General features: G+C 44.4%; 1 protein-coding gene across 4 annotated transcripts in view; it reads right to left on the reverse strand.

Annotated features, from left to right (window-relative positions):
- The window catches only part of exo1 (exonuclease 1), a 35,436-nt gene that overhangs the window by 11,177 nt on the left and 7,165 nt on the right, over positions 1-17,094 (reverse strand). For all 4 annotated transcript variants that reach the window (XM_038814753.1, XM_038814757.1, XM_038814764.1 and 1 more), the window contains 6 exons: positions 15,378-15,515; positions 14,622-14,834; positions 10,829-11,016; positions 9,933-10,029; positions 9,248-9,479; positions 3,656-3,905 (listed from right to left, as the gene is read on the reverse strand). In XM_038814753.1, coding sequence (XP_038670681.1) covers positions 3,656-3,905; positions 9,248-9,479; positions 9,933-10,029; positions 10,829-11,016; positions 14,622-14,834; positions 15,378-15,515 — 1,118 coding nt within the window. The remainder of the gene's footprint in view (positions 1-3,655; positions 3,906-9,247; positions 9,480-9,932; positions 10,030-10,828; positions 11,017-14,621; positions 14,835-15,377; positions 15,516-17,094) is intronic.

Raw genomic sequence — 17,094 nt, forward strand, 5'->3', positions numbered from 1 at the left:
GGAGGTGAATTGGCCACGCTAAATTTCCCCTTAATTGGAAAAGAAAACTCGGGTACTCAATTTATTTTCATACAATCCTTCAGTGCAGAGGGAGGCCATTCGGCCCATCGAGTCTGCACCGGCCCTCTGAAAGAGCAGCCCACTCCTCCACCCTATCCCCATAGCCCCACCTAATCTGCACACCCTGGACACTTAAGAGTAATTTTATCATGGCCAATCCAGCCAACCTTCATATCTTTGGACTGTGGGAGGAAACTGCAGCACCCGGAGGAAACCCACACAGACAGGGGGAGAAAGTGCAAAGTCTGCACAGATAGCGACCCAAAGCCGGAATTGAACCCAGGCGCTGTGAGGCAGCAGTGTTAACCACTCCGCCACCATGCCGCCCTCAAAAAATTTTTTTTTTTCAGTTAGCTTACTTCGCTACATTTAGTTTAGCGACTAAAGTACAATACTTAATATTAAGGTTTCCTGTTGTTTAGAATTATATTAGGGATATATTAAAATACACAAAATAAAGGTGGTTAGGCATTTATTTTGTTTCTTAGAGGTGCAACAAAAAAAGAAGAATAATTATTTGGATTAGCAAGAGATGCTGTTAGTGAGAGTTTTGGAAAGTGTGCACTTTTTGCGCACAGTGTCAGGTTATTCACAGGTTACCTTAACTGTACTCTGCATCATGGGTTAGGATTAATGTGCTGTATTATGGGGTTAGGGTTAATGTCAGTGAGCAATAATGGGTGAACAGTGCACCCAACAGTTAGAACATAGAACATAGAACGATACAGCGCAGTACAGGCCCTTCGGCCCACGATGTTGCACCGACATGGGAAGTCAAAAACTAAAGGCCATCTAACCTACACTATGCCATTATCATCCATATGCTTATCCAATAAACTTTTAAATGCCCTCAATGTTGGCGAGTTCACTACTGTTGCAGGTAGGGCATTCCACGGCCTCACCACTCTTTGCGTAAAAAACCTACCTCTGACGTCTGTCCTATATCTATTACCCCTCAATTTAAGGCTATGTCCCCTCGTGCTAGCCACCTCCATCCGCGGGAGAAGGCTCTCACTGTCCACCCTATCTAACCTTCTGATCATTTTGTATGCCTCTATTAAGTCACCTCTTAACCTTCTTCTCTCTAACGAAAACAACCTCAAGTCCATCAGCCTTTCCTCATAAGATTTTCCCTCCATACCAGGCAACATCCTGGTAAATCTCCTCTGCACCCGTTCCAAAGCTTCCACGTCCTTCCTATAATGAGGCGACCAGAACTGTACGCAATACTCCAAATGCGGCCGTACCAGAGTTTTGTACAGCTGCAACATGACCTCATGGCTCCGGAACTCAATCCCTCTACCAATAAAGGCCAACACACCGTAGGCCTTCTTCACAACCCTATCAACCTGGGCGGCAACTTTCAGGGATCTATGTACATGGACACCGAGATCCCTCTGCTCATCCACACTGCCGAGAATTTTACCATTAGCCAAATATTCCGCATTCCTGTTATTCTTTCCAAAGTGAATCACCTCACACTTCTCTACATTAAACTCCATTTGCCACCTCTCAGCCCAGCTCTGCAGCTTATCTATGTCCCTCTGTAACCTGCAACATCCTTCCATACTGTCTACAACTCCACCGACTTTAGTGTCATCTGCAAATTTACTCACCCAACCTTCTGTGCCCTCCTCTAGGTCATTTATAAAAATGACAAACAGCAACGGCCCCACAGCAACAGATCCTTGTGGTACGCCACTCGTAACTGAACTCCATTCTGAACATTTGCCATCAACCACCACCCTCTGTCTTCTTTCAACTAGCCAATTTCTGATCCACATCTCTAAATCACCCTCAATCCCCAGCCTCCGTATTTTCTGCAATAGACGACCGTGGGGAACCTTATCAAACGCTTTACTGAAATCCATATACACCACATCAACTGCTCTACCCTCGTCTACCTGTTCAGTCACCTTCTCAAAGAACTCGATAAGGTTTGTGAGGCATGACCTACCCTTCACAAAACCATGCTGACTATCCCTAATCATATTATTCCTATCTAGATGATTATAAATCGTATCTCTTATAATCCTCTCCAAGACTTTACCCACAACAGACGTGAGGCTCACCGGCCTATAGTTACCGGGGTTATCTCTACTCCCCTTCTTGAACAAAGGGACCACATTTGCTACCTTCCAGTCCTCTGGCACTATTCCTGTAGCCAATGATGACATAAAGATCAAAGCCAAAGGCTCAGCAATCTCTTCCCTGGCTTCCCAGAGAATCCTAGGATAAATCCCATCAGGCCCCGGGGACTTATCTATTTTCACCTTGTCCAGAATTGCCAACACTTCTTCCCTACGCACCTCAATGCCATCTATTCTAATAGCCTGGGTCTCAGCATTCTCCTCCACAACATTATCTTTTTCCTGAGTGAATACTGACGAAAAGTATTCATTTAGTAACTCGCTTATCTCCTCAGCCTCCAGACACAACTTCCCACCACTGTCCTTGACTGGCCCTACTCTTACCCTAGTCATTCTTTTATTCCTGACATACCTATAGAAAGCTTTTGGGTTTTCCTTGATCCTACCTGCCAAAGACTTCTCATGTCCACTCCTTGCTCGTCTTAGTTCTCTCTTTAGATCCTTCCTCGCTTCCTTGTAACTATCAAGCGCCCCAACTGAAACTTCACGCCTCATCTTCACATAGGCCTCCTTCTTCCTCTTAACAAGAAATTCCACTTCTTTGGTAAACCACGGTTCCCTTGCTCTACCCCTTCCTCCCTGCCTGACTGGTACGTACTTATCAAGAACACGCAATAGTTGTTCCTTGAACAAGCTCCACATATCCAGTGTGCCCAACCCTTGCAGCCTACTTCTCCAACCTACACATCCTAAGTCATGTCTAATGGCATCATAATTGTCCTTCCCCCAGCTATAACTCTTGCCCTGCGGGGTATACTTATCCCTTTCCATCACTAACGTAAAGGTCACCGAATTGTGGTCACTGTTTCCAAAGTGCTCACCTACCTCCAGATCTAACACCTTGCCTGGTTCATTACCCAAAACCAAATCCAATGTGGCCTCGCCTCTTGTTGGCCTGTCAACATATTGTGTCAGGAAACTCTCCTGCACACATTGTACAAAGAACGACCCATCTAATGTACTCGAACTATATCTTTTCCAGTCAATATTCCTTTTTACCAAAGCAAACCAATTGTGATCAAGCCTCAGGCTCCCTGAACATCATGGAGGGAAGGCAGGATGACACATCCATTGGGTCAAAGGAAGGTCTTCTAATTAAAGGGGTCACGTGTTCGATAATCTCACCAGTACTTGAACCTTTCAGGCTGTTGAAACCATGGAATGGAGAAGTGACCTGGGACGGTAGTCTAGAGTAGAGACTGACTTTTATTCCCCTCTGATTACATCTTTCAGAATGTCTAGTAACAAGCAAAGATTTCACTCAACAAAATAGACTTTATGGAAAAAATAGACTGGAACTCTGTTTTGTCCTGAAGCATACTTTTCAATTATTTTACTCGCCTTGTTACACAGCCGCTCTAACGACAATGTGTTGAATATGCAAAGCCCAGTTGGGTTAATGTCACCTAAGCAGCTTTCAATTAAAAAAACAAATCAAACTGTACCGGCTTCTGGTTCCAGGAACAACAACAGCTCCAGAATCTTCATTTTTCCTTTGCAAAAGGGTGGCAAACCGATTCCGGGCCTTGGAGCGAGGCCTTGGACTTTCATTCCTGACTGAGTGGTCCACTGATGAGGATTCCTCCCCTTCTGAACGAGATTGTGGAGATAGGCATTTTTCAGCAGCTTCTTTGTGTCTTTTACTATTTGGAAACGAGTACTGACTTAACAAGTCTCCATCTGAAAGCCCTTCATCTGATGGGTAGAAATAAAACCATGTTTACATCAGGATTAATTTGTGTACTGCACTAGAGCTACCTAGATTTTACATTTAAATTAAATTTTTTGAATAATCTTTATTGTCACAAGTAGGCTTACATTAACGCTGCAATGAAGTTACTGTGAAAAGCTCCAAGTCGCCACATTCCGCCGCCTGTTTGGGTACAGAGGGAGAATTCAGAATGTCCAAATTACCCAACAGCACGTCATTGGAGATTTGTGGGAGGAAACCGGAGCACCCGGAGGAAACCCACGCAGAGACAGGGAGAACACAGATTCCGCACAGTGACCCAAGCCAGGAATCGAGCCTGGGACCCTGGCGCTGTGAAGCAATTCATTTGAAACAATTCAGAGAAGGGTTACCAGACCAATACCAGGACAAGCAGGTTGTCATACGAGGAAAAGTTGAAGAGGTTAGGTATGTATCCACTAGAGTTGAGAAGAGTAAGAGGGGACTTGATCAAAAGATCCTGAGAGGTATTGACAGAATGGATGTGGAGAGGATGCTTCCTACTGTTGGAGAATCTAGAACCAGAGGTCACTAAATACGGGGTTGCACATTTAAGATGGAGATGAGGAGCAATTTATTGTCTGAGATGATCATGAGTCTCTGGAACTCTCTTCAGTGACTCTGCAGTGGAAGAAGTGTTTGTGAATAATTTTGAAGCAGAGTCTGTGAATATTTTTATGGCACAGTTAGATAGATTCTTGATTAACATGGGGGTGAAAGGGCATCAGGGGCAGGCAGGAATGTGGGGTTGAGGTAATAATCATATCAGACATATTTGTATTGAATGGCAGAGCAGGCTAGAGGGGCCGAGTGGCCTACTCCTGCTCCTAACTGGTATGTTTGCAAATCAGAGTATTAATCAAAGCATAAATGCTTCACAGCTCCAGGGTCCCAGGTTCGATTCCCGGCTGGGTCACTGTCTGTGTGGAGTCTGCACGTCCTCCCCCTGTGTGCGTGGGTTTCCTCCGGGTGCTCCGGTTTCCTCCCACAGTCCAAAGATGTGCGGGTTAGGTGGATTGGCCATGCTAAATTGCCCGTAGTGTCCTAATAAAAAGTAAGGTTAAGGGGGGGGGGGGGGTTGTTGGGTTACGGGTATAGGGTGGATACGTGGGTTTGAGTAGGGTGATCATGGCTCGGCACAACATTGAGGGCCGAAGGGCCTGTTCTGTGCTGTACTGTTCTATGTTCTAAACTAGCAACTGATCTTTCCATTTAGCCAATGAAACAATACTACTGCTACTATAACCAGTCAATATAAGAGAGTGCTTCATCTAGCTTATAGAAATCTTTTCAGTCAAAAAATATTACATTTTTTGTACAAAAAAAATCAAATGCAGAATAAAGCAAATATTCATCAGAAATAATATGTCACAGGGCGCCACGATGGTTCAGTGGTTAGCACCGCTGCCATTGCGTTGATGACTCGTGTTCAACCCCAGCCCATTGTGCAAACTCCACATGGACATTCTCCCAACGTCGGCATGGGTCCCATCCGCACAACCCAAAAATATGTGCAGGCTAGGTGAACTGGCCACGCTAAATTGCCCCTTAATTTGAAAAAAAAAGAATTGGGTACTCTAAATTTAAAAAAAAAAGAAATAATATTTCACACAAAGGCTCCTCCTCTTTGGAGGATGGATCTGAAGCAAAAATAGCTTTCTAATTAACTAAGTTTAATAAAGTTATATGGATAGTAAAATAAGAAGTTTCTGTTTTTAAGAGATGTCTCAGTTAGCATTAAATTTTTATAGAAAGTTAGCCGACTCTACTACATTTAGTTTACTGGCTGAAATATATATTTTTTTATTACTTTATCTGAGTTACAAAGCCAGGGCTCAGAGTGTGGATCAGGTGCAAACCCCTAATCTAGCTCCTTGCCTGCTTCAAAAAGCAATTCAAATTGAATCCAATTCATGGTCCCCACAAGAGAGACATACCAGATCTGAGCCAAAAGGCTCAATTTACGCTTGATCTTAGCCAAAAGGCCGAGAAGCGATTACTGGCTGAAATATAATTTATACTGAGGTTTCTTGTGGTTTTGTTTTAGATGAGGGATATATTAAAACACTCTAAATGCGATGGTCAGTTATTCATTTTGCTTCTTAGAGAAGTAATAAGAAAAAGAAGAATTGTTTGGATTCACAAGAGACTTTGTCAATGAGAGTTGTGGAAAATTCTTTTTGCACCCAGTGTCAGGGATACCGCAGGTTATTCACAATCTACCATAACGTTATTCTGCATCATGGGGTTAGGATTACTGTTTCAATGCAATAACACAAGAGACTAAGTACTCATGTTGTAAACTTCAACAGAAAACAATGAATCTGGTTTTTACATTATATATTAATCAAGGTTTTAATTTAAAAATTGAAAACATTAAATAAAATCTTCAAGCAAAAAACTAATCAAATGTTACCACATTAAAAGATTTAGGAGAACCTCAAACATTATCATACATAAGGTAGTAGTATCTATTCTACAATTTAATAAAGGCTAGGGGAAAAAAAATGATTTTGTTAAATCATCTGAATAAATAACACACACCGGCGTAGAGCCAACACCCCATCACCCAACAAAGCAGGACTTGGAGGTTTAGCTTGGTGGAAGATATTGGGGTGGGCGGTGGAAATGTGGGAGAGGCAGCTGAATGAATGGTCTCAAGAGAAGTGACCAAAAAATCAACTAAGATCCTCACATTGTTGGAGATGAGGGTGGTGATGAGAATTGGGATTAAAGAAGATAGCCGATAGTGGATAAAAGCCAGCTGTTATCTTTGCATTCCAGGGTCGATCCCGAAGTAGTATGTGGTTTCGGTAGAAGAACAGAGGGCAAGGTCCGATGCTGATTGATGTGGTTTGCTGTATTCAGGTGATAGCTGATTAAAACCAGATATGTTCAAGTCTCTGCTCCCTAAGAATGCAAAAACCATGGTTCGTTGTCTTGGAATAAGCACCATGTTTTGCTTGGGGAAAGGTATCAAAGGGCGATGGGGAAGTTTTAAAAAGAAAATTCCAATTAAGGGACAATTTAGCGTGGCCTATCCACCTATCCTGCACATATTTGGGTTGTGGGGATGAGACCCACCCAGACACAGGGAGAATGTGCAAATTCCACAAGGACAGCCTCCCCGAACAGGCGGCAGAATGTGGCGACTAGGGGCTTTTCGCAATAACTTCATTTGAAGCCTATTGTGACAATAAGCGATTTTAATTTCAGTGACCCGGGGCCGGGATCGAACCCAGGTCCTCGGTGCCTTGAGCAAGCAGTGCTAACCATTGTGCCGCCGTGCCGCCTCTGGGTGATGGGGAAGTTAAGATTAACAGTTTCATAAATATTCATGGCAAATGAAGGACCTAGAGATTAAGCTAGTGAGTGCTTGTAGCTGAAAGTGACTCCAGGAAACTTTGCTGCAAGAGCAGATACAAAATGGAAGGCTAAGGGAGAAGTGGGTGCTGAGCAACACAGGGAAATGTTCCAAGATAGCCTTGTCGGTGATCAAGGCAATAGGAGTAGAGAGGCCAGATGAAGCGGGACAGTGAGTGGAGATGAAAACTGAAATGAACAACCATGCGATGTCATTCAATGCAGACTGCAAAGAGAGAGAGAGAGAGAGAGAGAGAGAGAGAGAGAGAGAGAGAGAGAGAGAGAGAGAGAGAGAGAGAGAGAGAGAGGAGGAAATTTACCCCGGTGAGAAATTTATTTGGGGGGGGGGGGAAAGAGAGAGTGAGAGAGAGAGAGTGAGAGAGAGAGCGTGTGAGTGAGAGAGAGAGCGTGTGAGTGAGAGAGAGAGCGTGTGAGTGAGAGAGAGAGCGTGTGAGTGAGTGAGTGAGAGAGAGAGCGTGTGAGTGAGTGAGTGAGAGAGAGAGCGTGTGAGTGAGTGAGTGAGAGAGAGAGCGTGTGAGTGAGTGAGTGAGAGAGAGAGCGTGTGAGTGAGTGAGTGAGTGAGTGAGTGAGTGAGAGAGAGAGAGAGAGAGAGTGAGTGAGTGAGTGAGTGAGTGAGTGAGTGTGAGTGAGTGAGTGAGTGAGTGAGTGAGTGTGTGAGTGAGTGAGAGAGAGAGAGAAAGAGGAGAGAGAGAGAGAGAGAGAGAGAGAGAGAGAGAGAGAGAGAGGAGAGAGAGAGAGAGAGAGAGATGCAGTAGAGAACAAAAACTGAGGCAAGAGAGGTGGCATTACTTGAAGTGCTCCGAAGATTAGGTGCAGAGCAGCAGACATCCAGGTGTGCTCTGGTGATAAAAAGGTCATGCCACCACTGCGGTGGTTTTAGTGGATAATTTAGTACAGGGCAAGATAGCACCCGCTGTGAACCACATTTTCAAAGCAACAATATCAATGAATCCATTCAGAATGAGGATGCGAGTCTTAGTCATGAGTAAACAGATATTAGAGGGAGACGGAGAGCTGGGCAGGTATTCTTGACCCATTCTATGGGATTCCCAGCCATGAATGGGTAATTGGGATGGGGAGGAGGTTGCTAAGATTTGCTCCCGGCTGTCACATGATTAGATATCATGGACGGGATTCTCCGACCCCCCGCCGGGTCAGAGAACCGCCGGGGGCTCGGTGTGAATCCCGCCCCAGCAGGCCGCCGAATTGTCCGGCACCGGAGATTCGGCGGGGGCAGGAATTGCGCCGCGCGGTCACTCGCAGCGCCCCCCCCACGCGATTCTCCGGCCTGCGATGGGCCAAAGCCCCGCTGGCATAAATTAGACTAGGTCCCTTACCGGTGGGACCGGAAGGCGTGGGCGGGCTCTGGCCCCGGGGGTGCCCCCACGGTGGCCAGGCCCGCGATCAGGGCCCACCAATATGCAGGCTGGCCTGTGCCGTGGGGGCACTCTTTTCCTACGCACTCGCCATGTCAGCCTCCGCAAAGGCCGACACGTAGGTGAACCCCTCCTGCGCATGCGCGGGGATGACATCAGCAGCCGCTGACACTCCCGCGCATGCACAGACCCACGCCGGCTGGCTGAGTCCCTTTGGCCCCGGGTGGCGTGGCGCCAAAGGCCTTCCAAGCCGGCCGCCGGGGCGCAAACCACTCCGCTGCCGGCCTAGCCCTTGAAGGTGCGGAGGATTCCGCACCTTTGGGGCGGGCCGACACCAGAGTGGTTCACGCCACTCCGTCCCGCCGGGACCCCCGCCCCGCCGGGTACGGGAGAATTTCCTGCCCCATTTGTACAAATGCATACAAAGGAACAGTGATGTTGCAGTTTCCTAAATTAGTACTTATTCCAGAATATTTAATTTATTTTCCTTGAGGGGCTAATTTTCAGAATGGAGTAAATGGAAAAGAAATAAGTCAGATCTTTATTACCGTCTCTTGGTCTTTTAGCCATCATCTCCCGATTGGGAAGTTTTAATCTTTTGATGTGAATCACTTTCTCGATACCTCTGGTGCAGGGTTTTTCTGGTGATATTTGTGCCCTTGGGACTGATAGCTGATTTTCATTTGGTTTATAATCTTTGCTCCATATGCTGAGTTTATGAGGCACTTTCTGCTGATTGATTTTGGTGTCATTCCACCCACAGGACCTTTTTGCTGGAAGCTGACAGAAAACAAAACGCAAGGCAAATTTTATGCATCAGAATTTTTTGAAAAAGTGAAAAAAAACAAGCAAATTACATTTACATAGTGCATTTTATGACTTAAAGTACTCCACTGCCAATCAACAGGACTAGAAAACCCACCGTGAAGGGGCTGAAAGATCCTGCCCTTCAACTCTAATTGACAGGATTATATACACAGAACTGCTTCAGGATAGGAGTAAAAATGTATACTTGGGAGATGGTCTCTAACATAACAGGGGGGAAAATGGTGATAAAAGCTCATTAAAATGGGCATTTTGTACAATTAACTTTATTTGCTCTCTTGCTCATCAGATATGAATTATAAAAGATATTATATAATATTGTATGTAATAAACTTTAAACGGGATTTAGTTGACTGTGTTAAAAATTGTTACTGGCAGCTTGGAATGTTTGGGTAGCTTGCACATTACCTGGAAAGTACATGGGTTGTAGTCACCTACAGTTTCCAAAGTATTGACATCTATATTTCCAAGAGCTACCTGAAGAGCTTTCTCATCACCAAAGTGACTAAAAGTAGCCAAGTTAAGGCACAAAATACAAATAACAGACACAAATTGAAAAAAAAACTATAGCGTAATATTGCTTATCCAACATCACACATTATGGCTAATACAACCCAGGCAGTTGCAGCACACTGCAAATTACATTTTTGAAACAAATTACTTAAAAACTAGTGAAGTCAACAACAGCAGAAAATTAGGCTGCACATAAACATTTGCAAATAAATTTGTAACTAGATGTCAGCTTTGAGTTCAAACTTGTTTCTTTTCATTTGATTGTCAGAACATTTTGCAAAACCAGATGGCAAATGGTGCAACACGTTCTGATTATGTGGCGACTCAGTGGTTAGCACTGCTGCCACACAGTGCCAGGAACCGGGTTCAATTATAGGCTTGAGTGATCGTGTGTGGAGTTTGAACTTTCTCCCCATGTTTGCGTGGGTTTCCTCTGGGTGCTCCGGTTTCCTCCCACAGTCCAATGAAGAGAGTTAAGTGGGGTTATAGGGGAGTGGGCCTCGGTTTGTTGCCCTTTCAAGAGGGTCGGTGCAAATTCAAAGGGCCAAATGGCCTCCTTCTGCACTATGGGAATTCTATATTATGCATATTGGGGAGAGGGTGGGGTGATCACACAGACTGGACAAACTTGCCAATTTCTGTTGTCCTGTGAACAACACCTGCTCTCCTTGGTCATTCTACACACAACATACCATACAGCGAGCAGCCAGTTTTTTCTACGCCATGAAAAGATTTTTAAAAAGCTGATTGGTGGTGGCTAACGAACAAATATGGAAGTATGTGAAGGATACTGCCCAGCATAGTCGAGTGTTCCTGGATCGACTCCATCAGAGTAAGCATTTAAAGGAATAAGTTTCCGTTTCAATGGATCAAACACCAATTGATACAGAAATGTGTTATTTGCCCGAATGAATCCATCTATGTATTCGTCTGTTATGGTCAAGCTGGTCTTCAAATACTGTCCCATTTTCTTGATGACCTATATGTGATGAAAAGAATGAATGGGGGAAACCAGAAGTTAGGGTTGGATACAAAGCTTGTTCAAAATACTTTCTATACCTTCAAGAAACATTCAAACCTCAAATAAAATTATACCTCAATTAAACAGCAGAATTAAAGATTAATTTTACTGCTACTGGATAGGAAGCTATCATTATGTAGTCTGCAGGAGGATCAGAGTGCTGTTGTTTCTATATATCCACACATATATACACACACGACTTCCGGTGACGGCAGGCAGGAGGCAGCCACATACTGGAGGGCTCCCGCTTGGGAATAGAAATTTTAGGGTTTTAACGCCCAGTCCCAGGGGCAACGGAGGCTGAAAAGCTGTAAGAAGGCACTGGGAGGAGAAACGGGGTTAATGAAAGTCCGCCGGTGAGTGGAAAAGTCAGCGCAGGAACTGTAAGGAAAGCGGAGGCTGGAGCACCAGGGGAGGCCACATTGCTCACAGTAAAGTGATGGTTGTGGACCTTGAAAAACAGTTCACAAAGCACATGGAAGCGACGAAGGCAGCGATGGGGCGGTATTGAAAGTGCTGGTGGAGGAGGCGATTGCCCCGGTGAGGGCGGCGGTATCAAGAGCAGCGCCGGAGGTCCGGAGCAAGGCGAGACACTGAACGAAGTGGAACAGGTATTATCGCAGCACAGTGATCAACTCACCTCGATAGGGAAGGAGTTGCGGAAGGTGACAGAGACCAACAGGGATCTGCGAGTCAAAATGGAAGATCTGATAAACAGATCCAGGCGGCAGAATCTGAGGACCATGGGTCTGCCCGAAGGGGTGGAAGACCCGAGGCCGGAGTATTTTGCCACGATGTTGGGGGAACTATTGGGGGAGGGGAACGATCCCTCTCGATACGAACTGGATTGGGCTCATCGGTCGTGGAGGCCTATACGAAAGGCGAGTGAGCCGCCAAGAGTAACTGTGTGTTTCCGTAGGTACAGCGTGAAGGAGAAGGTCCTGTGCTGGGCAAAGCAGAAGCCGGTGGTGCAGTGGGCTGGAGCTGATATACACATATACCAGGACTTTACGATGGAGCTGGCGAGGAGACGGGCTGCCTTCAGCCGGGTGAAGAAGGCACTGTACATCAGCATGGTGCAGTGCGGCATAGTATATCCAGCTAAGTTGAGGGTGACCTACAAATCCAAGGATTTTATTTTGGAACAGCGGAGGAGTTTGCGAAGGCAGGAGTGTGGCAGAATTGAGAAATGGGACTGAGAGCGGGTCGTGTACCGATGTAGTGTAACTTTATTTTTTCACTGCGTTGGTGTACGTACTAAATGAGTTGACGCTGTATATTTGGACAAGGCAAGTGATGGGACTTTCATTTGCAATGATGGTTCTTTGGGGCTTGTGTGTGTATGCGGGGGTTGTGTGCTAAAGGGGATTTCTTGGTTTTCCTGGGACCGGACGGGGAAGGAGAGCCGGGCGGGGGCCTTCTCGCTGGCCGGTGTAAGCCGGCCAATGAATGGGAGTGAGGTTGGGGGGGGGCTACGGCCATCTGAGCCTGGTAGAACAGGTTTCGGTGAGTCTAGCCGGGGTGAAAAGTTGGGGGGGGGGGGGGGGGGGGAAGAGTCGACAAGAGGAAGTGGAGGTGAGGAGTCTGGGAGGGGGTGTCTACAATTCATGGGTGCCATTCACGGTACTCTTTCGGGGATTGGATGGCACTGATTATTGGGGGGGGGGGGGTGGGGGGAACTAAAAATAAGAGCAGCAGCGAAAAAGGATGCAACAAAATATTAACAGAAAGATTTTACATTGCTTGTGCGATTGAGCAGGCAAATTAAATCCAGTGACAAAACAAATTACTACATGTTAGATTGGATTACAAATAGATGATAATTTGTTTTGTTTTGAAAAAGTGATTTATTTATTTTTTTAAATTTGGAGTACCAAATTAGTTGTAGAGACGAAACCCACGCAAACACGGGGAGAATGTGCAAACTCCACACGGACAGTGACCCAGAGCCAGGATCGAACCTGGGACCTCGGTGTCGTGAGGCAGCAGGGCTACCCCACTGCGCCACCGTGCTGCCCATTTAAAAAAATTTTCGAGTACCCAATTAATTCTTTCCAATGAAGGCACAATTTAGCGTGGCCAATCAACCCAATAATAATAATAATCGCTTACTGTCACAAGTAGGCTTCAGTGAAGTTACTGTGAAAAGCACCTAGTCGCCACATTCCGGCGCCTGTTCGGGGAGGCCGGTACGGGAATTACCTACCCTGCACATCTTTGGGTTGTGGGGGCGAAACCCAAGCAAACATGGAGAGAATGTGCAAACTCCACACGGAGAGTGACCCATAGCCAGATCAAACTTGGGACCTCGGCGTTGTGAGGCAGCAGTGATAATCATTGCGCCACCGTGCTGCCTACAAATAGAAATTGAATGATCACAAGGAAATTTGGAGAATAGGGGCCAGGAAGTAATAGCAAACTTGTCACTGTCCAGATGGCAAAGGAGGTGAAGGAAGGCCAATTTAATGTTGGAATATTAAGCTAGATCAATAGATCAGTGCTGGTAAAAATGAGATTGGACATTCACCAAGTCTGCAACAGGTTACTCAGTGACAGTCAGATGAAGCACTAACATTGCTGAAAAGGGGTGGCATGTGGCACAGTGGTTAGCACTGGGACTGCAGCGCTGAGGACACGGGTTTGAATCCCGGCCCTGGGTCACTGTCCGTGTGGAATTTGCACATTCTCCCCATGTCTGTAAGGGTTTCACCCCCACAACTCAAAAATGTGCAGGTTAGGTTGATTGGCCACGCTAAATTGCCCCTTAAATGGAGAAAAAAATAATTGGGTACTCTGAATTCATTTTTTTTTTAAATTGCCGAAAAGAAAACCAGAGAAAACACTTCTACAAATGGCTTTGGAATACAATGTCAAATTCTGGGGTGGCACAGTGACGCAGTAGTTAGCACTGCTGCTTCACAGTGCCAAGGACCCCGGTTCGATCTTGGCCCCAGGTTACTGTCCGTGTGGAGTTTGCATATTCTCCCCGTGACTGGTTGGGTCTCACCCCCGCAATCCAAAGATGTGCCAGGTAGGTGGATTGGCCACGCTAAATTGCCTCTTAATAAAAAAAAATGTAAAATTCTAGATTTTATTATTCAGTGAAAATAATAAGAAATAGTGACACTTAAGGTTTCACTAAAAACAGCATGAAATAAGAATATCAAACAAAACTCTATAATAAGTCACGTGTACACCATTAAAAAGTGCAAACTGTCCAAGAGGGAGGATAGGTAAGAAGCTCCACAAGGGATCCCAACCTCTTGCTATAACCCCAGCAAATCTACATGAAAGGCCATTTCTTTTTATTTTTCTTCCAAAGTCACAATGATCTCCATGGAGATTACTGCCAGATTGGTTGACTAATTGGCTTCACCTATTCATTTTTGTTTTCTTCTTTTATACAGTGCAAGTATTCTAAACAAATATTCAGTTTTAGTTCAGCAAAACTTCCTAAAGACTTCAGCATTATTAGATTATTTTTCATAAGTACTTCATACATGCACACCCTCTTTAGGATTATTTTTCCCAGTTGTACAATCAGCACAAGCTCAATGACCCACCGTAATGATATCTGGATTGTTGGCAATGCGAAGCAGCTTGCATGCTTTAGCCAAACCAATTCCATGAATAGATGCCAAATAATCACATCCTGATAAAATACACATATATCTGAACTTTTCTTCAGTGAAAACATCACCCAGCTGCTTGCATTTGCCAAACCGAGCCTGGTCAATTTCGATGCCATTTCCATTCTTGTCCACTTTCAGTACAACCTAAAAGTGCAGTGAAAAGTATCACAAAATTATTTTATTTTTATTTTGACTCCAGTATTCAAATAGTGCCTATCCTATTGGCTTACTCTCATGGTGGCAATGGGCTTTTACAAATGAATTGAGGCATCCATAAATTAGCCCATGGTGGGTAAAATCCCACATTAAATTGCAAAGAATTTGACAATCTCAATCAGACAAGAAGTTAAAATGGGTCACCTTAATTATCTGCCAGATGGTGACCTAAGCCATACAGACCAGGCAGATGCCGGGTTTGATCCCATATCGGTGTTAAAATAGGCAATCTCAGTTAGGAAAGAGAAAAAGTCTGCGTGTGCGCGGGCTCAGAAGGGTTTTAAAAAGATTGAATAACTTGGTCCATTAAATACAGATCCAAGACCTTTCTTCCCCGTAAAAATAACAAACCGTTTCCTGCCCAACATGGTGGGACCGTCAAATTACTTAAACCTGCACGACACAAAAACTTAAACTGACAAAAATAGAAAATAGAAAGAACAAAAATTGCTTAAAGCACTTCCTTTTTACCTTTTTACATCCAAATGCCAACAGATCGGAATCTTCTGTTATTACCGCTTGAGCTATATGAATCTTGTTTAAGTAAGCCAATTGAGCATCTGCCTCGTAAGGTGCTACAATACAATCCATACCCTTTGCTCTTGCCGCCTGTATTGATACAAAAGTGTTTTTTTTTAAATTGTCATGTCTAAACCTCCCTTTTAAAGCAATTTGTCTTTGTTCTTCCTCGTTGCCATTAGTTATGGATAATGGGTAATGCAATCTCTAATGCCATGTTGAAATGAATTGAAAGGTAATGCCTGAAAGGAGACGAGGGAGGATTTCTCCCCTGTTCCTGTGTAGAAACTTCGAAACCCTCAGTGGTACCTACAATTAATCGAATAATGCCTTAATTAGTATAGAATACCTGCTGTGCCAGAACAGCAGTACGAATTTGTCTACACATCGCAACTTTGTGAAATTAGGCAGCTAAAGGCCAGGAATTTACCAAGGGAAAAGGGTGGCACAGTGGTTAGCACAGCTGCCTCACAGCGCCCAGACCCAGTTCAATTCTGGCCTTGGGTCACTGTCTATGTGGAGTTTGCATGTTCTCCCCATGTCTGCGTGGGCTTCCTCCGGGTGCTCTGGTTTTCTCCCACAGTCCAAAGATGTGCAGGTTAGGTAGGATGGTCATGCTAAATCGCCCCTAATGTCCAAAAGTGTAGATTGGGGTTACTGGGTTATGGGGATAGGATGGGGTGTGGGCTTAGGTAGGGTGCTCTTTCAGAGGGTCAGTGCAGACTCGATGGGCCAAATGACCTCCTTCTGCACTGTAGGAATTCTTTGAATAAAGTGAAAGCATCATGCCAAACTGCACGCAAACTTTGCAATCAATTTTAAAATTGTTTAAATAAATTTATAAAATTGCATGCCTTTACAAGGGTTCATTAAAAATGCTGTTCGTATAATACGTCAGTACCTGTATGTAATTTCTCCCTCAAGCCATATCTTGCCCTCCACGTAATTCATTCTTTTTTTTAATAAAGTGTTACTCTTCCCTCCTTACAAATACACTTCTACTAATCTATTTTACACATTGCTGAATTGAAAATCCTTTCATGGATCTCCATAATTTTTAAGCTGGTAACGGCAGGAAGAGAGGAAGAGATAAATTTTATACATTGATACAAATAAAAATACATCAATATAAAATGCCATGCATAATTCTGGTTGCTATATTACAAAAACAAAAAGAATATAAAGGCACTAGAGATGGAGTTAAAAAAATTACCAATGCTGATACCAAAGCTGAGGGGTTATAACAAGCAGGCTGGGGTTCTTTCTTTGAGAAAAAAGAGCTTTCACGGTCTGATATTATTCAGAGGTTTGATGACAGACGGCCATAAATATATGAGCCGCTCACTGATCTTCGTTCAATTATTTTATTGAATAGCAGATCAGACTTTAAGGGCCAGATGGACTATTCTTTTATTTAAATAAATATTCTTACGATCTAATAAATCCAATAAAGACATCAGGAAAAAGATCTTTTCCCACAGTGGTGAGAATGTGATAAATGCTACAACGTGGAATAGTTGTGGTAAAAAGCATTAATGCCTTTAAGTGGAAGCTAGATAAGTCCATGAGGGGGAGAAGGATTACTAGGGTGTTCAGAAAGAATCAGGTCAATTAGTGGGAGGGGGTTGGTGTGAAACCTGTAACTGGCATGAGCCATTTGGGGTGAATG

The sequence above is a fragment of the Scyliorhinus canicula genome, chromosome 1 (assembly GCF_902713615.1).
Source record: "Scyliorhinus canicula chromosome 1, sScyCan1.1, whole genome shotgun sequence".
In the NCBI taxonomy this organism is placed as follows: domain Eukaryota; kingdom Metazoa; phylum Chordata; class Chondrichthyes; order Carcharhiniformes; family Scyliorhinidae; genus Scyliorhinus; species Scyliorhinus canicula.